Below are 22,769 nucleotides of genomic sequence, written 5' to 3'. Positions count from 1 at the left end.
TGGAAATGGAAATGATAAATAAAAGAAGGAAATTTTTTTCTTCTTTCACCGGTTAAATCTGGTATTGTGGTTGGTTGTCAAGTGGAGTTTTTTTTTCAATTTAAATGAATTATTTACAATGAAATAACCCAAAAGGGAAAAAAACAAGGAAAAGAAAAATATGTACAGAAAACATCAATTTCTGGATATGTTGTACTGGAACGACAACATTTGAAAACATTCGATTATTCGAACATTCGAATCGGTAATGGATGAAATAATCGATTGTATCGTGATAATTGAATAGACGAAAATTCTTATTAAATTCCATTTTTTGTTGTTTTGAATTCTCGATTCTTGATTCTTGATTTTTGTTTTGTTTGGTACATTCTTGGCCGATATTCGAATGAGATTAAACAAACGAAAACCAAAAAAAAAAACCTTGACATTGTTTATTCATTTGTTTTCAAGGAATTCATCGATATTCAACAATCAAAACATCAATTATTCTACTGGTTTCAACAGTTCTGATGAAAAATGAGTCGAAAATCCCTTCAAATCTCAAAAACAGCAGCAGCAGCAGAAAAACCAAAAATTCTTTTTGGGTTTTTTTTCTGACGAAAAATCAAGAAAAAAAATCAAGTTTGATATCAAAGATCCTGGCCATCTAGGTTATATTATTGCATTTTTCAATGTATTTTTTTTTCTTTGCTGGTGATTTGGATAAATCCAGTTTTCCAAATATTGAATATCGATAATCAATCGATCGATCGATCGAATATTAGATGGCCTGATATGTATTAAGTTTCTTTGAATTAGACGGAAAAAAATGGAAAATTTAAAAAAAAAAATAATGCTGTAAGGATGATCCACTTTTCTTTTTCTTCTTCTTCTTCTTGTAATCAATATTTGAACAAACCTAAAACCACGACCAGAAAAAAAGATGTGACGCTCAATTAGTCACGTTGATGAAATTCTGAAAAAGAAAAAATTTTTTTTGAAATTTTTTGTTTGTTTAGCAAACATATATTGCATATATACAGAAAAAGTAAGTATATTTCTTTTTTTTTCTCAAGGAAATCAATAAAGAAAGATCGACGACATTGAGGGAAAAGAGATAACGAAAGAAGATTCATTCATAAAAAAATATATTGCACATGTCACAATTGTCGTCATTCGAATGTCCATTTCAAATCAAATCAAATCAATTAATCATAAACAAAGTAACTTTTTTGTTCTTTGATTAATTCATTAATCTCATAACGATGATGATGATGAAATGGATGTCTGCTGTAAATGACGACCTAGTTGAAAATTAATTTTCGTTTGGTTAATTCTTTCATTTTTAATTTGATGATGATGATGGTGGTGGTGGTGGTGGTTGGTGGGAGGGATAAAGGGCTGATCTCCGCCCATCTTAATCTTTTCATTAACCCTCCGTTTATTTAACCCTCCTTTCTTCTTTAAATTCTATTTTTAAACCCTAATTCTGTATTGTATTTCATCATTTTCATTTGATTTTAGTAACAACCAAAAAAAAAAAAAAAAAATCTAATTAAATTTATCCAAGCGAGAAATCCCCGAAAAAAAACCACCACTCCCACATGTCCAAACAAACACGGAGAGAGATGGACATTGTAACTATTTTTAGCCAGAAATTCTTCCTCTTACTTACACACATCCGGCAGAAAGAATCAAAGAGAGAGAAGAGAATAATTCTGATTCTGTAACATAAAGAATCACCGTAAAGAAGAAGCCATGTAAAAAAAAAGATGAAGGTGGTAGTATCAATACAAACAACAAGTGGCATACGTGTATAAATAATGATGAGATCCAAACAATCTATTACAATATTAATATCAATATATCGAATCAAATACAGGGTGATACCAGTGACAACCATTTGATTAAATAGAAGAAAAAAAACATGGAAAAAACGACATTATGAATGAATGAATGAAGCCATGCCGATTTCAAAAAAAAAGAAACAGAAAAGATTAGTACAATTGCGTAGTGATGTTTTTTTTTCTAAATTGTTTGTTTAATTTTTTTTTAAACTTATCGATAATGTTGATGATAATAATGATGATGATGATGATAATATTGATGGCTGCTTTTTTATTTGTTCACTTAATATTTACACTTGGATTTATACGTTTTTTTGATCGTCGTTGTCGTTATCGTCTTCTTTTACTGGTTATTAATGATGATGATGATGTTCTTCCTTCTATTTCGAATGGTTGATGATTTCTCGGCAGCCGCAATACATACATACACGTTATAATTTTATAGTTGTGGCCTGTGTGTGTCGGGTTTTCCATTTGAATTTTGTCAAATACATTTGCGGCTTTGTTGATTTTTTGTTTTTCTTTTCTTTCTTTCTTGTTTGACATTTTTTTTCTGCCAATATAAAAAGCCGTTGCAGACAGTTCATTTCGAATCATCAGCGAATAAAACCAAAAAACAAAACTATTACATAAAAACATTTTTTTGTTGTTGCTTCTGTGCTTCTGTAACACACACTCAATCAAAATTTCAAATTAAACATCATTTCAATAGAAAAATTCTTTGTGAAACAAAACAAAACTTTGTCGAATTTTATATCGAAAAGGAATTATCGTTTCCTTCCTTTTTTGTTGTTGTTATTTTTATTTTTCGTTTTGTGTTTACCGATCCGATAATTTCATTCGAATTCGAACGGTAAGTTTTTTTTTATAATGTGAACACAAAAATCGATAGATCGATTTATCTAATCGTTCATCACCAATCGATAGTCTGAAAATATGTTCGAATCTTTAATGTTCCGATTCCAAAACAATAAACAAAAAATTTCAATTTTTGATTTTAAATCCATCCAACAAAAAATTTTTTCAATTCAATTCAAATTTGATTTTGTTTTGGACTTTAAAACTGAATGTTGAACTAAACAAAAAAATCATTAGATTAGATTAGATAGAACTATTATTTCCCTCATTCATTCATTCATTCATTCAATTATTTTATCATTATCATTTGAAAATGATGATGATGATTTTTCAAAATTTCGAAATTTATTGTTTGTATATTGTACAGATTTTTGATTGTGTGATTTTTTTTCCTTTCCATTCATTTCATTTCGTTTGTTTGATGATTCTTGATGATAATAATAATATAAAAAAAATCACACACATTACATTATCTTATTGCAATCCAATTTCATTCATTTCATTTCATTTTTTTATCCCCTCAATCATCCCACACATCATCAACCATCAATCGATCAATGAACGGATAGATTCGATCACATGAAATAATCTTTTTTTTTATTGATTGATTTCATGATTTTTAATTTCAAATTTTTGTTTGGCAAAAGAGGGATCATCACAAGATTTCTTTGTTTGAATTTTTCTTTTCTTTTTTTTGAATGAACAAAAAAATGAGATGACTAATTAAATATTCATTTTGAATTTCGTTTTTTTATTTTTCTATAGATTGGTTTATCATCATCGCCATCGCCATTTGATCATCATCCAAAAAATTGTTATATCAATTTTTTTTTCGTTGTTTCTTGGTGGAATATCATACTTGAAAACAAAATGAGAATACCATTCAATAATAAATCTAAACAATCATCATCATCATCATCGATGTTATTATTATCATCATCATCATCAAATAATAATCATCATACGAATCAAAATCATAACAATAATCAACAACAACAACAACAACAACAATCATTATCATCATCAAATCGATTATTACAATACAAATTGTCACCATCATCATCATTGTCATCATCGAAATTGTTATCCATAATGCCAACAACAAAAAAATCAACAACATTAACAACGATGTTGTCAACAATCATGTTGTTAATGATAATGACATTAACACCGATATCGATTGTTCATTCATTGCCAATTAATGTTGTTGATTCATCAACAACAACAACAACAACAACAACAAAATCAATTCATAATAATGGTAGTAGCCATACTATTGAAACTATTACCGAATCATCAATTCCATTACATCGTTCTGTACGGGTAAGTTTTTTTTCGAAAACTTTTTTTTTGGAAAATTAATTTTTTCTCAATGTTTTTTTCCTGTTATTGAATTTTATTTAGCAAACAACCATAAAACGAGATGAAAATCAAGTCATTATTAATGAAAATAATGATAATGATGTTGCCGATAATGTACGACCATATTTACATTTTGAAAATATGTTACCCGAACAAATTGTCATTGAACAAGATGAACAACAACATTATATGCTTGAATGTGATGTACTTGGAACACCAAATCCAAAAATTTATTGGCTTCGTAATGGAAAATTAATTAATCAACAAAAAAATATAATGGATTTTAATGAAAATAATGATAATGATGTTTCATCATCATCAACATTATCAATGCTTTTATTAAAAAGTAGTATACGGCCATCATCAACAGGTCAACTTGGATTATCGCGTGTTAAATCACGATTATATCTTGATTGTTTGAATCCTGTAAAAGATTCGGGCGCCATCTATACATGTGTTGCTGTCACATCATTTGAACAGAAACGAACTAATACAAAATTGATTATTGTTCCACGACGATCATCATCATCATCATCAAATTCAAGAAATGATAATGACAAAGAAATGGAATTATTTGACAATTCGTTGATTGAAAATTCATTGATTCCCGGTGCATCATTATCATCATCAACATCAACAGGAAATTATCGTAAAATTATTAATAATCAATCTCCAAACAGTGGTAATGATCTTTCGTCTACCGTTTCATGTTTGGAGAAAAAATCACTAAGTAAGTCAATTGATTGATTGATTAACTATTTCAATATAATCTTACAATCTTCACTACATATATAGATTCACCAGCAAAAATATATTTCTGGACACAAACACTGATGGAAAACATGGGCAATAATGTCATTATACATTGTCGGGCAATGGGTTTTCCAAAACCACGAATCAATTGGTTTGTCAATGGACAATTAACACCAATCGACGAATCATCAATGAATGGCAAATATCAAGTACTACCTAATGGTGATCTAATCATCCATAATACTACATTTGATGATATGGGTGTTTATCAATGTACGGCATCCAATGAATTTGGTACCGATTCAATTGATGAGATTTTTTTCTATCCAACAATGGTATGTATATTTGTTGTTGATTTCCACAAAATTCAATTTACGTTCTAAATTAATCGAATTTTTTTCTATCATTCAAACAGAAAGAATAATTATTATCAATAATGAAAGGATTGACAAAAAAAAATCAATTTCAAAATTATTATTCTTACGATAATACGTATAATGCACTATAGATCAACAACAAAACAAACAAGACATAGAACAATGGACCATGCAATGAATAATGATCATTTTCACACGTCACCACTCGATAATCCAAAGATAATAGATGCATTTATAGATTTTTTTCAAATTTTATTTTCCTATTGATATACCTCATTTGTTTCGTTTTTTTTTGCATCATCATATTGATCATCAAATTTTTTTTTATAATTAGAAATTTTTGTTGGCTGCTGCTAATTTTATCTTATTTATTTTTAGTTTATTATTATCATTTTTATTTTTTTTTTTTTTTTTTGATCATTTCTGCATTCAATTTGATCAGTATTATTATGTAATTTTTTTTCTAATTATTTTTTATTTATTTATTTTAATTTTTAATGTAATGAATTTTATTTGATATAAAAAAAATTATTTTATTTTTTTCACAAATACAACACACAAACACAAAAAAAATACAATGAATGTTATTCTTAATGATGCTTGATGATGATCTCGAACCTATCAATTTTATTGTCAAAAAAAAAACAAAACAAAATACAATCGTTGCTTTTTTAAACATACTCATTCAAACATCAAAATCAGTCGATTTCATTTCACGTAGGAGCAATTAACAAAACAAATTTCAATTGAAACAAAAACAAAATCAATGAATATTTTCCCAAAACAAAAAAAAATTTGAATTTGTATGACTTATTGATTATAATCATGAAAACAAAAATTTTATTTTTACTTCCCCCTTCTTCCTTACCATTTTGATTTCCAAATCTAAATGAAAATTGATTCATAAATCCAATCATTCAATTGGCTGAATAATTTGCTATATATGAAAAAAATAAAATCGCCAACTTTAAATCAAAACAAAACAAAAAAAAAGACAAAATAATTTATTTGAAAAATAGCAATTTTATTATAAATCTGTTAATTTTGAAATTATAATGTTAAACATATGAATGAATTGCGTTGGTTTTGTAATTGTGGTTTTTGTATGAATAAATGAATGGAAAAAATGAATCAAAAAAGATTCGTTTAGAATTTATTCCGTGTATAAATGATTTGAAATGTTTGTATGAGAAAAAAAAAGATTATTACAGACATTGACACAAAAAAATGATAATGATAATAAAGGGGGAGACACAGACGCAAAGTGAGAGACACAAGGATAAAGGTATATATATTTTTTTTTGTTTCGTTTCGTGTGTTTTATATATTTTGTTTCAAATGATTTTGCGATAACCAACAAAACGAATTTTTTTTAAACTCTAGTTTTGTAAATATTATTAAATAATCACAGACAAGATGAATCAAAAGATCAAATCAATGTTGTTGTTTTTTAAATTTCACAATTAGGCGAATCCAAAACCTTCCGAACATTCATGGATTGCTTTTAACAGCATCATACGTAATTTATCATAAGTTTCATAAGCAGGTAGATCCAATTGATTGAAACTAAAAAAAAATTCAAAGAAAAGAAAATTCAATTAATTAAATTCGAAAAAATCTATAATAAAAAACACTTACCATGTATGTGCTGATGGTAAACGGTCGGTAGATCGATCATCCAAATGAATCTGAAATTTTTGCGGTCCATTCATACCTTCGAGTGCGGTGAATCCTTGCAATGGAACCTTTGATGTACCGGTAACAAATTGTAAAAATTTAGCACGATCGGCCTGATCGAATGTACGTAGTGCACGCCAAAACCATTGGATTTGCAATGATGTTGCTTGATATTTATGATAATCAGTGTTTGCTTTGAGATCATCAATGTCAATGTTTGGCAAACCGGAAATCAATAATTCAAGTTCATGTTCATTGAATATGGATATCAATCGTTTTGGTATGATTTCATAGAAGCCTTCGAGGAAAGAGTTCAATTGTTTTTTTATCGAACCTGTCATCTTTTCCTGACAGACTAATTTAACATATTCATTTTTATTCTCTTCGGTGACAATTATATTTCGGCCATTTTGTACTAGGTCACGGACTTCAGTCACACCAAATTCCTGAATTTCCAATGAAAATGTCAATTCTGTGCCAAGCTCATTGACGTTATGTTCGAGCAGAAACACAAGGCCTTGATAGAAAGAATAATCTTCACTCTCCATATCGGTATATTTGACAAGTTTTCCCAAGATGTGTTTATAGAATGAACGAGTGAAATAACAATCCAATAGTTTGTTATCATGGATTGCTTTCGAAATAACACGACCAACAAATTTGAAATAGCTCAAATGATTTGAATTACAATGTGAAGCTGAATTGATCATATAGGTAACACGATCACCAGGTGATGTTGTGAAAAGAGCATAATTTGGATTGAAAATTTCTCGTGAAATGATTGTATACCATTCTCTAAGCAAACCACCAGCATCTTGTCCTTCTTCACCTTCGAATACGATATAGAAACGATTCTTCCAATCAGAAGCTGTACGGCGATTCAATTCACGATAAGAATCTTCAAACACATGTTCACGACGAATATGAACCGGTAGATCATCACGACGTGTGCCTTGATCCAAACGATCTAATTCCTGACGGAAATATCTTCGTTTGACATCAAAGTCCAATATTCGAGTATGATCAACAAGAACGGCAAATGGACCATTAGCCAGATGGATATTTGATTGTCGAAGAATTTGATTCAAAACAACACGATGTTTTTCGGCAAATATCAAAAATTTTTGAGTATCTTCCGGTAGCGAACTGTAATGCCGATTTTCATCATTTTGAGATTCGGCATTGAACAAATCAGAGGCTTGATGGAGATGCGGTAATTGATGTGAAGCCGGTTCCGCAGATCGTTGATTATCAGTACCGGAACTGGGAGCAGCAGTTGTACGAGATTTTTCCGGTGCATGCACCAAGAAAAATGATTCAACAGCCGGTTGTAAAACAAGTACAACATGATCATCAGGAGCTTCCGACAAAAGGCTAAGACAATCGCTCAGTTTTTCCCATAAATGATCCAATTGTAATTCGGTGCTAAGTTTATCCTGTTCAAGATCGATTTCCATTTTGGTTTCAGCTGTCGATGTTGATGTCTGCTCATTAGTAGACGAAGTTGATGGATTATCAATAGACGGATCGGCCGACGATGGTGCAACATTTTGTTGTGATTTAGAATTTTGATTTTTAGCATTAATTTCTCTAATATGCATGATTATTTTCAGTATTCGTAAAAATAAAAATTGACTCGATGATTTTGATATTAGATTAGACATTGATGGCAATTGAACTTCCTTGCCCGAAATAATATTATGTTTAACATTTGATTGAGCATTTATAACAATGGTCGTGTTCGAATAACGATCCTGTACATTACTATGACCTTTGATACTCTTTTCATGTGATTCAATATCAGTAGCAGATGTATTACTAGTATTACTACTAGAAGGTTGACTTTTCAATTTCTTTAGCAAATCATTCATTTCAATGGACAATGCATTGATATCGTCATAAACAGTTTGACCTAAATGGCGAACACCATCCAGTAATAGTTTGTAGAATATACTACGACAATTTGGAAATAGATTTGAAAGTTTGATCAATAATGATGTAGCATCTACAAGACCATCTTCGGAACATGTTTTTGAAACAAGTACATCCACAACCAATTTCAATAGTCGTTCATTGGCAATAGTTTTTTCAATTTCATTCAATTTTTCTTTGATTTCATTAGATAAATTTATCGGTGTTGTTTGATTACGATTATCTGTATCCGGTGTTAATGCTGTTGTAATGTGTGTCATTAATCGAATTAAACGATCAGTTAAGACAGGACTTTTCTTAATGAAATGATGTGACAATAGATTGAGTAATTGTGAAAATGGTGAATAATCAAGAGGTAATTGTGATAGATTTTTAGTAGATGAAACAGAATCAATTTCCATGGTAGATGTGCTCGGAATATTTGTTGATAAAGCTAAAAAAACCAAAAAACATTATAGTCAAATATAACAGAACAATAAAATCAATGTTACCTTGTTTGGATTTTGTTTTTTTCGTTGCATGAATAAAATCGTGTCGCATAAGAACATCGAAAAAACTTGGTGGCGGTTTTTGATTACCATTCGATGATGATGATGGTGTTCCAGTATTTTCATGTTGTTGTTGTTGTTGATCTTTGATACTTGAACTTGATGTATTCAATGAAGTTGTTGAAAGATTTTTCTGTAATCCTTGTGTAGTATTCAATGAATTGGATGAAAGTGGTGAATAGCAGATAAATTGTTCGGGAAATGTTTTGGCCAAAGAAATAAGTATGTCCAATACATTACGACATACAAATAACGAAGCTTGTGGATTGATTGAAATCGTATAAATTTGACTGACTTTATCGGTTTTTTTGCCTGAACTAGGTGTTGATGATGATGATGATGATGATCCAATGACGTTATTATTTGTTTTACTCAAATAGAAAACATTCGTTTTTGAACCGAATGATGAATCCAATGTAATCGAAAGCCAAGAGACAAAATGATTTTGTGTCAATGCCCTAATGGAAAAAATTTGAAAATTTTTCAAATTAAAAATAAAAACAAGAGAGGATATTTACTTTAAAGTTTGATCATCAGCATTCAATGTTGTTGAATTGTTTGATGATGATGATGAATCCACTGATTCTTTTGTCTTTTCCATAATTTCCAACAAAGATTGAATGACCCATTGTCGTGTTGGACCATGTAAACAAAGATTTCTGATCACACGATGTAATCGAATCGAACTGATAAGATTATCATGGATGAATAAAAGGATCAAAATTGATGAAAGGGCATCGTAATCAAGTAGATATTTTCCCTTCAAGGAACGACTAGTGAATGCACGTGGAATATGACGGCTGAAACTACTGCTGCCGCTAGCGCCATAAACATCGCGATTATCATGAGAACCGGAACCAGCACCGTTACGAAAAGAAAATCTTGCATGTGTCCAATTTGGAATGTTCAATCCATCGTATCGTATAGCGGCACGTGAATCTAAAATAAGAAATTATAGTTATATAAAATTTTCAACAATTGAATGAGTCAAAGTTTACTTACTGGCTGATCGTATGATTCGTAAAATGGTTGAATTAGAATCGAAAAGACGTTCATGAATCTGGCGATTTCGTTGTTCAAATTCACGTCGCAATGTTCGTGCTTCATTAGCGAATTCCGGTGGCAATAGTTGAACTTGACTATCATCTAGATCGGACAAAATTTGTCGCCGTAGTGACGGTGGCAATGATCGGAAAAAACTGACCGGATCGACCGGTGTATCGGGATTTGTATTTTGTGCATTCAAACGTTGTTGCTCGGCACGTTGTTGGGCGAGAACTTCCTCTTGAATGTTTGGCGGTAAAGCTGCAAGAAAATCTTCACTAATTTCTGGAACAGCTACAGAATTAGAAGCATTCGTCGCAACTGAACTAGGCCCTTGATTGACGGTAGTTGCAGTTTGGTTACTTGTATTAGCAGTCGTCACGGGTGGTTGTGATGTATTGTTACGCAATTGATTTAATCGTTGTATGCGAAATTGTTCGGCGATCACTTCTTGACGAATATTTTCAGGTAAAGCAGCCAAAAATGATGGATCAACACCTTCAGGTAATTCTTGATCACCAAGAATAGCTCGTTCTTCTGGTGTTAATTGATAGGCGGGTGGAGGTGCAGGTGGTTGAGAAGTAGCTGAAGATGTTTCAACAGTTCCAGATTGCTGCTCTTGATTCTGTTCATTTGCCGAATGAGAGTCAGATTGTTGAGCGGACATGACGTTAGATGATTGATGATCCATTGATTCGACATCGGTATTTTGTGTTTCAGGAGCGAGAGGAGCAGATTCACTTTCAACAACTAAATCTTCATTACTAATCAAAATTGAATCTTGTCTAGATCTTGCTGGAATATTTTCATTGACAACCACGGACATTGGAATCACCTCATCCACTTGTATTTGTTGTGGCTGTTCTTCATTAGTTTCATTATCATCGTTTGATATGACCACTTCCATACAAGAAATTTGATCATTATTCACTGAATTGTTTGTCGATTCTTCTGTATTATTTGATTGTTGTTGTTGTTGTTGCTCATGTGGATTTGATTCCAACACTTGATTGATGACCGAATTAGTTAATTGTTCAATGTGAGCATGTAATTCTTCAAATTGTGAAGACTGATCAGATCCACGTTGTTGTTGTTGTTGTGACTGTTGATGTTGCATAGCCTGTCTTATTTCACGATCCAAATTATTTTCGGCCGTAACGGCAGCAGATTTATTTTTAGCATCACCAGCTGTAGCATCCAAATCTTCTTTTTCTTTAAGTTTCTTTTCCTGTAATTCTACTTCTTTCAATTTCTCAAGATGACGAATAATTTCCGGTTTAATTAATAATAATGCATCATACATATATTCACCATCTAATAAACGTGCCTCTTCAAGCCAACGTTGTATTGTTGATGGGATTGCGTTCAATGGATTATTCTGCAATGAATTCGATACAGTGGATGCATATGCTGTTGATGACAAGGGATGAAATTCAAACGTTTCATCCAATTCATGTCGTGAAAAAGGATTACGAAGGACACTTGGAATAGAGAATTCGTTTTGTGAAGCAGCCGAGCCAAGTAATCGTTGTAATATATGTGTTGGACTTGTTCGGGTATTAAAATGAGCTACATGCCAATTATGACCAGTATGGAAATAAGATCGTATGGCACGTGCACGTGGTAAAGGATTACGTGCGATCGTTGATCGACCACTACCGTTACTAACATTTCCACCTCCTATACCAATATTAGAAGTGTTGGAAGCTGTTGACAAAAATGATGCCGATATTGGATTAACCGAATGAGAGGTTAAACCTACTAATGAACCAAGATTATTCATCAACGATGTTGATCCAGCATTACTGATAACTGCTACTGATGGTGTTGTAGTACTGCTATTATTAATTGTATCAGAACTATAATTCAATAAAGGATGATGTAACTGCATGTTAGATCCGGTACTATTCAGATGCCGACCAATAGAAGATGTTGGAACAAAATGACCACCATTACTATGACCATTCATGATAACATTATCACCATCGCCAACAATATGATGATGGTGATGATGATGATGCGAAGAGAAAGGTGATAGATAATCAGACGATGATGGTACACGGTGAGAATAACTTAAAAATTGAGGCAACACTTCTTCCAAACTATAGATAACATCATTATTCATTGAACTAAGAGCAAATTGATCATCAAGCATTTGTTGTAGAGATAAATCATCAGGTCGTAATCGATCCATTTCATCTTCATCATCATCACCGTCATCATCATCGTCGTCGTCTTCATCATCATCCATATGTTCATCATCATCATCTTCATCACCATCTTCTTGTGCACTACCAGCTTGATCATCTTCTTGTTCCTCTTCTTCTTCGTCTTCAATATCAACATCATCTTCATCGTCGTCGTCATCATCATGTTCTTCGGAATCGGCATCATCCGATTCTGTACCATCACTACTTGCAGTAGTTGATTCAACACCAACATGATTACTATTACCAACGACAATATGAGTATCATGATGCATTTCATGATCACCATCATTCATACCATCTCGATCATTAATAATAAGACCATCATTTTCATAATCATCATCATCAGTGCGTAGGTCATCTGATGTAAAAGTACCACTACGTGGATGTGAATTATTATAATTATCATAGGCAACACTATCCAAAAATAATTCATTTTCAGTATTTTCATCCAAATTTTGTGAATTTGTTGACATTGTCGATGCTTGTGCCATATCTTCAGTATGAATAGCATTTGTATTCGGTGATTGTGTTGTTGTTGTTTCAGTTTCTATCATTGAACCATCAGCATTCATTAACTGATTGGAAGTTAAAGCTAATGCTGAACTACTATCCTGATTATTATTGGTTGTTGTTGTAGTTGAATTTGTTGTTAGATTTTCCGAATGATCTTGTTCCATAAGCATTTGATCATTATCATTATTACGTGGTTCGATAGATGGATCCAAATCAATCATCGGTATCGTAAATGAACTATGCGAAAGTAAATTTCGTTGATGACGACTTTGTGAACTTTGCTGATGTTGATTATGATGATGATGATGATGATGATGACGTGATGTGAATAGATTCTGTGGTGTATTCAATGTTTTTGAAAGAAAATCCAATGTTTTCAACAATGAATTTACTGTCGTTGTCATCATAGGTGATGAAAGATCAAGATATTGAATAACTTTAGCCAAATCGGTATTTAAATTTTTGCGAATCAACAATTTGATCAATGGATTTGACGATACCAGATAAGGTCGATAATAAGGATTATTATTTTGCAATGATGCAGATGAACATTGAGCTTCAACAATCGATGTAATCAACGGTGATAGTGCCTGTATTTTAGCATGCTTTTCAAATGATTCAGGTAAAAGTACGGCACGATTCAATGCATTTTTGATTTCCATTACCAATGTTTGATGTATATCCGGAGAGAATGGTACCGATGCAATGGCAGTGAATAATGCACGTGAAAATGTTGCACATTCTTTATCACCATAATTTTGAGCATATGACAAAAGATTATCCAATATGAATGACAAAGCGGTACAATCATCCAGCAATGATTCTTTATAAAAATATGTATAGCTATGTTCACATATTACTTTAGCCACTGCATGATAAGATTTTGTCAATTCGGCTAAAATTGATAGCACAATAGGAGTACGAAATACATTTTGATCTTGATCTTTTGACAAATCCTTATCGTTGATTAACAAGGGCGATTCAGAATCATCCGTTTTTGTCATACCAGAATCAGATTCAGTTGAAACAATAGAATCCACAGACTGTTGTTGTTGTTGTTGAGATTTTTTCGCCTTTTCCAATTCTTGTTGAGCTGAATATTGAAAAGGTAATAGATTTAATAATTCACAAATAATATCTTTGGCAACTTTGGATATTTCCAAAGATGTTGAAGATTCAGATTGTTGATTATTTTGACTACCATCGCTAATATTCGTTCCAGATTTTGATCCTGAACCAATGGTTGGTGGAGCTATAGCACGTAACAAAGGTGTCATACGATCATCATCTTGTGCCAAACGACGTGGTGTGGTCATTGTGGGCGGTATATTAATACGTAGAATATTCATTGCTGATTTTTTAAATGTATCACTATCACGACATGCAGCCGGACTAAAATAACGGAACATATAATGTAATTCACGTATCGAATTCGGTGAATTAGCCTGAGCACGAATAATTTTATCCATTGATGTTTTTAATGATAAACTATCTTCCATTATGTGACGAATAATTAAAGTAGACATCGAAACAAAACCAGGAAAAACGCTAAATTGTGGTATCTTTAACAAATGACTAATGCCATTCTTTTCGACGAAAAAACATGCATTACCATAATTTCTTGTTAAACGTAATACCAAACGTATATTGGCATTTAATGAATCAGAATCGATTGGTAATTGCATAAAATTGACCAAAGCTTCAATAATTGTATGACATTGTTTTTCATCAAGAAATTCTACATCAACTAGATGTGAAACTAATAGTTCTTCATCTTTTGTATCCATTGAATCTTTATCAATCTTTATCGATTTTTTTCCATCATCATTTTTATCCACAACATTATTCTTGGAAGTGGATTCATTTTCTCGAGATTTCGATGTATCCGGATCGACGAACAACATAATTGGTCGAAAATTATCAGTATCATCATTGATTTGTAACATTGTTGTAAAATTCACTGTATAACGACGACGATTGACACTTATTTTACAAATAAGTTCACCCGAACGAAATGCATCATCAATAGCTTTATTTGTTTCAGCTTGATAAGTATTCCAACGAACAGTACGCTCATCAAAATATTTCCATGTACGACGACAATTTGATGATTCAAGTAGTAAACGTTTTCTACGACGAGAGGCAAGGGCATTTTTTTCATAGAGATCAATCAATAAAATTGCTGGAGCAACCCATTTTGGTGTTAATATTGATCGCTCTTTTTCATATGCAACATTCAACAAATATGAAGCATTTTCAAGTAAATCAATTAAATGATTCAACAGTTCAGATCGTGAGATTTGTTTTGCACAAATACTTTTTGTTTCATTAAACAATAAAACAAGTAAATGTATTCGAGATTGTAAACGAAACGATTCTGGTAATGTAACCAATTTTTGTGCCCATTCAATTGCACTACTTTTAGCCGATTTTTCCTGTTGTCTAATATAAGATGTATGTTTTTGTAGATCGGCAACATTTTGTATGATATCATCAATCAATTTTGAAATTGTTTCTTCAAACCATTCACGACCATTTCGTTTCGATATAGAAATCATTAATTCACAACATTTATGTATGATTGGTAATTGATCAATAAGTTTCAATATGCTAGCAAGAATATTATCCGTAAATGTATTGATTTCTTCTTTTCGAAGTGGAATTTCATTAACTAAAGGTCTTTCCTTATTTTTCGGTTCAATTTTATCCGATTGTTTAGGTTTATCTTCCATTGGTTTTGGTGTTGTTATTAATTCACCGGCAATAGTGCCACCACTTTCATCAGAATTATCGGATAAAGATAGAGCGATAGCTCTTATCATTTCTTCTTCTTCATTATCAGCCGACTGTAAATAGAATAAAAATTTATAAGTGAAACAGCAAATTTCTAAAAATAAATCAAATTCTAGAAATTGAATTGATCAATTCTTTACTTTAGCACCGTTCGTAACTGAAAGGAAGCAACTATCGACCACAAAAAGATCAAAAATCTCCATTCAGCCTTTGAATAGATGCATTTTTTATTGAATCGCTTTAAAAAAAAACTTACCAAAAATCGTGAAAAATTTTGTAGAATCCATTCAGTAGCTGCATTTACATCATCACTTGTATGTAATAATGCATCTATTGCTAGATCACGAGAGAATCCCATTTCAACTAATGTTTGTACATTTGAACTTTGTTCAGTACGATTGGCAGATGATGATTGTGCAGTTGTTGATGATGCTGATGTAGCTGCTACAGACGATGATGTTGATGATGATCCATCAACACTACCAGTGAATATTTCACCTGTTGATTCACTGAATGGTACTGCTGATGTACTAGCTCCTGTTGATGATGATGCTGCTGCTGCTCCTGCTGAAGTTGATGTTATCGCATTGGTTTCACCTATTTTTTGTTGACCAAAATGTTTTTCAATAATAGTTTCACCTTTAAGTAAATGTGAAAATATTGTAATCAATGATTCAATGACACGATCACATTTAATACGATATAATTTGAAATTCCATAATTCCATTATACAAGGAAAAGCTTTCTGTATTTTATCCAAAAAAATAATAACAAAAAACAATTACAATCAATGAATCAATTGAAAATCAATAAACACAAACCTTATGTGTACGAATTAAATATTGAATTGGATCAAAATGAATATCATCAGTTGATTGATCTAATGGTGTTTGTTTTGATGATGAATATGCATGTGGAGAATCCAACAAAGTTTGTGGATTTGTCATTTTTTCCAACAACAAAAGCCATGAATCAAGAAATTCAACAATACCATCAGGTAAATCGGGTGATGAAGAATTTTGTGATTGTTGATCAAAAGCCGTATGGAAACAATCAAAAAAGGCATCTTGTCCATAACTAAGTACAAAATTTCTTAACATTATATGGTATGGATATTTTCGATCATCGAACAACATTGGACTTGAGAAACCAATCGAACATACATAAAAAGTGAGCCTAAAAAAACAAAATATATCACATTAGAATTAAGAACCAAATTTATTTCAATCAACATTCAAAAAATGAAACAAATTAACGATGCACATAATGTTCATGATTTAAGCCATAAAACGATCCAACACGAAATTTTTAAATGAAAATCCGTGCCGGTAGATACCGATGGCTATTTTTTTCCCTATTTCTATATGGCTAAATATTTAAAAAAAAACTTACCGAAATTTCGGGATATTTGTATCGAAAGATGGTTGCCATGATAAGCCATTATACAAAAGTATATTCAAATGTTTAGCAATATTTTGTACTGGTTTGGATGGTGTCATTGTCTGTGAATTTGCAAAGTATGGTTGATGATGATTACGACGTCTTTGCGGAGGTCCAACACATAGCTATCATTATCAAATTGAATTATCAAGATCGAATTCTTGTTAAAATAATAAGATAGGATGACTTACCTTAACTAAAAGACCGAATAATTCTGCCAACGCACGACCAAGACGTGAGGCAACAGCCAATAATGGTTTTATATATTTTTGATGATGATGAGATGGTTTAACAACAGCACCAGCAGCCGAATTAGGTGTCAAAACTGATTTAGAATTTTTTAAAATTTTGGAATTATCTTGACTAACCGAAACAGCAATTGGATCACTATTAGCATCAAAATTATCAACTTCCATCGGTGACATTGCCGACATTGTACCATCGACATTCATCATCATATCTGAAGATGATGCTTGAGTAGTACCATTATTGACAGTTTGTTTCAATAATGAATTAAGTTTTTCAATTTGAATTTTAACAAATTCATATTTTTGTGATGTAGAATCATTTAGGCCAAGCAATAAGGTACTTTCCCATACTAATGTAATATATAGCTGGCTTAATAGGCCAATTATTTCAATACCTAATGGTGAACCCCATTGATCGATAGAAATTAAACGAATTTCTCCTTGACTAGTACGACAAATTTGCAAAAACATTACAATGTATGCATGTGCAGCGGCCATTAGCTGCAATACAGGTGTAACAAAATTTGTTGCTTTTTTTGTACTTAGATGATTGATAAGATCTTCAAGCAAGATGCTACCATTAAATGTTCTAGCCATTTGTGATAATGGACTTAATTTTTCTAATAATTCTTTCATTTTTTCTAAACCTTTGGTAAATATGTCTTTTTCATGGGTCAAATTCTTTATTGAAACAAAATCAATATTTTTTTTAAAAAAATCTGGTCGCAAAAAATTAAATAATAAACTTACCAGCAATGTTTTTAAAACAGTAGCCACCGAATAACAAGATGGCATGACAGGAAAATCCAAAGGTAAATTCGGTAATTTTAACAAACGAAACAATGGATCAAGACCATTTTGAAGTAAAAATTCTTGACAATGATCATCAGTAGAATTATTGGCTAAAATTGCCTCAAGAAATCGCATCTAATTAACAAAAAAAATATGGGAAATAAATTAGCTGAGTCTCTAAAAAAAACAACCATAACTAATTATATAAGTGCAATAAACCCTCAGATCTCATAATCTTTTCAACCATCTTTACATTGTCATGCATCAATGAATAAAAAATTATTCATCAATGCATCAAATGTTCTGCATGTAAAGTTTTAATCAATGGGAATGTTGATTTTTTTAAGAAAAAATACTAAATAATAATCACTTACCACATTGAGAATATAATCAATTAATGGTATTTGTTGACGGTTTGTTTCCATAATATTTGTTGAATCTGAAGCTACAGCTGTTGTTGTTGGTGCTATAGTTGGACGCATTTGAGATTTCATTGGATCATCATTTGACATTGTTGATGATAATGTGGACGGCATAGCAGTTGTTTCTGCTGAATTGACATTGGTTGATGATGATTCTACGGTATCCTGATTAGCGACGGAAGCGGTTGTTGCAGCTGCAGCAGTCGTCGTAGTTGTTGTTGTTGTATCATCATCATCATAATCATCTTCTTCTGAAGAACTAGAATCATTGTTGACATTGTTACCGGAATTTCTATTACTTTCATCCCCATCGACAGCATTCGATGACGATTCATCAAATGCCATTGTTGTTGATGTACTGCCATGATGATGATGGCGAGAACCATCTGCAACCGATCCAACAGTAATGGAACCGGATGATTTTGAAGAACCACTGCCATTATTACTACTACTGCTACTACTACTTGCTTTGGTGCAAATATATTTTGGATCACTGCCAAGTCTACAGATTTCTTCTAATAATTTGAGAATTGCACCGATAACATCAGAACGAAGACTCGGTTGATGACGCATCAATTCATCCATTGCATTGCCCAATGTTGTGGCTGTATCATTACCAGAATTACTACGGCGACGACGCATTGCCTGTAGATAATCGGGCGATAAGAATATTTTGAAAAATCGTTCAAATGGCCGTAACGCAATGAATGCTTCTAAGCCACGATGATTAAGACATAAACTTGTAAATACGGTAGGCAAAGAGGCCAATACTTCTTTGGTCGGTGGTACATTTTTAACCAAAAGAGCATGTAATACAACATCAGTTAAACCATTATCTTGAATGACTGATAATAATGATGGTTCTTGATATACATAAACACTGACAACATCGGTGGCCAATAAAAACAATGATGAACCATAATATTCAGCATTACTAATTATATGCCGTAATGATCGTGGAAAATTTCCATACATTAATGGTCGTACTAATTCGGAAAATCCTGTACATTGTACAGCTTTTTTCAAGAAATTTAACATTGATTTCAACAATGCAGCACGTTGTGGATAACATTGAAGATTACTATTAACCACTGGTTGATTGATAATGGTCGATGATTTTGAAGTCGAAGCAGCTTCTGTCATTGGTTCAGGATTTGATATTTCCACTTCCATTGGTGTCTCTTGTTGAGTGGTTGTTGGATTTTTGTGTTCACCACTTTCTTCACCATGAAGTTCATCATCGTATGCATAATGTTTGTCATGATTCATTCGATCAGCTGGCACTTCGATTTCATAAGGCTGTTCTGTGCGACAAATATTCACTTCATATTCTAAACGTTGTACAAATGTATTCAATCCATTATTTGATTGAAATGCATTCATATCGATAAATTGATTGGTTAATAGATCGATAACACGTACAGCACGTGTAACAAACATTAAATGATCAACATCAGCATCAGCTTTTGGACCTTTCCAATCGACAACACGAAGCAATGATTCCATAATACCACATTGAACCAATGCTTCACATCCATTATCATATGATGCCAAATGATAAAGAAATGAAAATAATGCTGTTACAAAATTTAATGGATATTCTTCCATATTGCCTGATATAAGAGATTGTATACAATTTCGTACTAATATTGGCAAAAATCCATGATAAGAATTTGCTCCAGTTGAATCAATAATCACTTTCATTTTGGAATTACGATCCAAATGTATAATCGATGTTAATGTTTTCAATGAAGCTGATTTTATTTCAATCAATTCAGGTTGACGTAGTTCTAACACTTCAACCAATTCTTCAATTAGACCATTATATAATAGAGAATAATAACCTTCTTGATTTAGGGCCATTGCTTGGCAATAGACTAATGGGATAACAAAACAAAAAAATTGTTAATAAACCAATATAAAGTTTATAATAAATGATATAACATACCCATTATGGACAAGGCATTGATTCTTGCCTGTACACATTGTAAACGTGTATGATAATTGGTAAAATTTTTTGTTAATCGTAACTGTGTGAATATCTGCATCTGTTGTTCGACTGGTATTTGATATTGTTCAACAAGTTCGGCCATCAATACCGATACAGGTTTATCAATTTGATGTACATTTTCAATATGAATTCGTACAATATTGTTCGATTTTTGACTTGTTTGAGTAGTATCACTCATTGGTTTTGATGTGATTGATTTTGATTTTGATTCTGTATTCGATGGCTGTTGATTATTATTATTCAGATAGAATTCAAAATTAAATGTTGTTGCATTTGCTGGATAACTTGACAATGGCAAATCTTGACAACATTGTGCCAAACCAAATCCTTGATCTTTACCGCCCCAATTTTCGGCCAAATAATAAAGTCTGGACATTAATGATTGTCGTCGATCAATGCTGATACGTGAAAAGAAATTTGATCGTTTACTGAATACAAATAATAGATTTAATATGGCCAAAACAATTTGCATATCCGTCGACGATAATAATGTGATCAAATGCTATTTATTTTTTTTTAAAAATTAATCAAATTATAAATTGATAAGATCTTTGATATCATTGCATATATCTTACCTCGATTGAATTGTATAAATGTCGTGAAAAACTATGTTCAATCAATAATGATGTAAATGATATGACGGCCAATAAAAGTTCACGTTTCTATAGAATTTATAATAAAAAAAATATTAATAAAGCTAAAGATTTCTACCAGAAGAACAAAAATAACCTACCTTTTCATTTTCAGCTAAATCAACGGGTAAAACCCATTGATCAGATGTTTCTTTATGACAACATTCTTCCAATATTGTATCAAATTTATCGAGGACATCGATCCAATGATATAGTTCACATTTACCACAGCTCCATGTTTTTATACGTCTTAAAACGATTAACATTTGATCATCATCGTTACATTGTTTTAATTCTTCGATCAATAGTTTACAATCGAAAGGCTATTTATTTTTTAAAAAATATAATTATTTCGAATATTTCAATCAATCAATCATCGGAATACATACCACCTCTGATGAACTTTTTTTCGATTTCGAACGATCAATCTTCATGATGATGATGATTTTTGATTTTAACAATTTTTTTTTGTTAGAAAAACAAGAATATTCTTTTAGATTTTTAAATTGATTTTTCGATATTAACAATAAGCACCATTATCATCTTTATGATTATCATCATCATCAATGATGATGTGAAAAAGTAAATTGTTAGTTTCTTTGTTGCTTCAACGATATAAGTGTGTGTCTTTTGGTATTACGGAATTTCCACAAAAATATAGGAAAATGGAATTTTAGGAAATGTTTGTTTGTTGTTGTCTGTGTCGTGTGAGTATTTATGAATTTTTCCAAAAAAAAAAAAATGTTTTTGTTTTGCTGCACACACCGAATGAAATACGAACCAAACCAAAGAAAAAAAACCTCTTTTTCTTTTACTGAACTTGATGATGATAATCGAGTTTTAAGTTTTCGATCTTTTGATGATCAATGATGTCAAACGAATGAAAAAAGAAAATGATTTTCTTTATTCTTTTCGATTGTTGTTGTTGTTGTTTTGATGAATTTGTTGCGATCAACAGCAACCAGAGAAAAATGTTAAATGTGAATAGGTTAAATGTCAAAATTGTTTTGTTTTGTTTGATTTTTTTCTTCAAAACAACAAATTAAGAAAAAAGAGGAATGAATGAAATTGAAAACAATGAAGATTTTCTATTTGTTTGTTGAAATTTTTGAATTAAAATCTTGTCAATTATATTTTGGATTTGGAAAAAAAAGAAATAAACTTCGAAGAACTCGAAAATTGGGAAAAGAAATGATGAAAACAACCATACACCGCAATAAACAACACCAAAGAAGGGAGAGAAAGAGAGAGAGTGAGATAGAGCCAAATCCGTCGTTGCTCGAATATGAAGCGAGTATATTTTGGAGGGGGATGAGAAGGTGGGGAAAAAA

At 31.5% G+C, this 22,769-nt stretch overlaps 2 protein-coding genes across 2 annotated transcripts; one reads left to right on the top strand and one right to left on the bottom strand.

Moving 5' to 3' along the window:
* The first annotated feature begins 2,415 nt into the window (after window positions 1-2,415).
* LOC113792401 (uncharacterized) lies at window positions 2,416-6,382 on the top strand. The gene is made up of 5 exons (XM_075819620.1): window positions 2,416-2,679; window positions 3,450-4,007; window positions 4,089-4,776; window positions 4,842-5,134; window positions 5,215-6,382. The coding sequence occupies exons 2-5, from the start codon at window positions 3,555-3,557 to the stop codon at window positions 5,221-5,223; spliced, it is 1,443 nt and encodes a 480-aa protein (XP_075675735.1). The 5' UTR covers window positions 2,416-2,679; window positions 3,450-3,554; the 3' UTR covers window positions 5,224-6,382.
* Window positions 6,180-21,972, bottom strand: HUWE1 (HECT, UBA and WWE domain containing E3 ubiquitin protein ligase 1). The gene is made up of 15 exons (XM_027342352.2): window positions 21,828-21,972; window positions 21,540-21,761; window positions 21,382-21,468; window positions 20,744-21,308; window positions 18,748-20,672; window positions 18,332-18,508; window positions 17,525-18,262; window positions 17,286-17,458; window positions 16,715-17,069; window positions 16,150-16,638; window positions 10,336-15,946; window positions 9,852-10,272; window positions 9,277-9,791; window positions 6,815-9,218; window positions 6,180-6,742 (listed from the first exon to the last, which is right to left on the bottom strand). The coding sequence occupies exons 1-15, from the start codon at window positions 21,870-21,872 to the stop codon at window positions 6,640-6,642; spliced, it is 13,830 nt and encodes a 4,609-aa protein (XP_027198153.2). The 5' UTR covers window positions 21,873-21,972; the 3' UTR covers window positions 6,180-6,639.
* Window positions 21,973-22,769: the final 797 nt, after the last annotated feature.

Source organism: Dermatophagoides pteronyssinus, unplaced genomic scaffold (genome assembly GCF_027571235.1).
Source record: "Dermatophagoides pteronyssinus isolate colony J.1.1.1.1 unplaced genomic scaffold, Derpt_VIB-CSIC_2022.12 sq0004, whole genome shotgun sequence".
Classification (NCBI taxonomy): Eukaryota; Metazoa; Arthropoda; class Arachnida; order Sarcoptiformes; family Pyroglyphidae; genus Dermatophagoides; species Dermatophagoides pteronyssinus.
The sequence above is the reverse complement of the archived record's forward strand: the minus strand, read 5'-3'. Positions and strand labels throughout refer to the sequence as shown.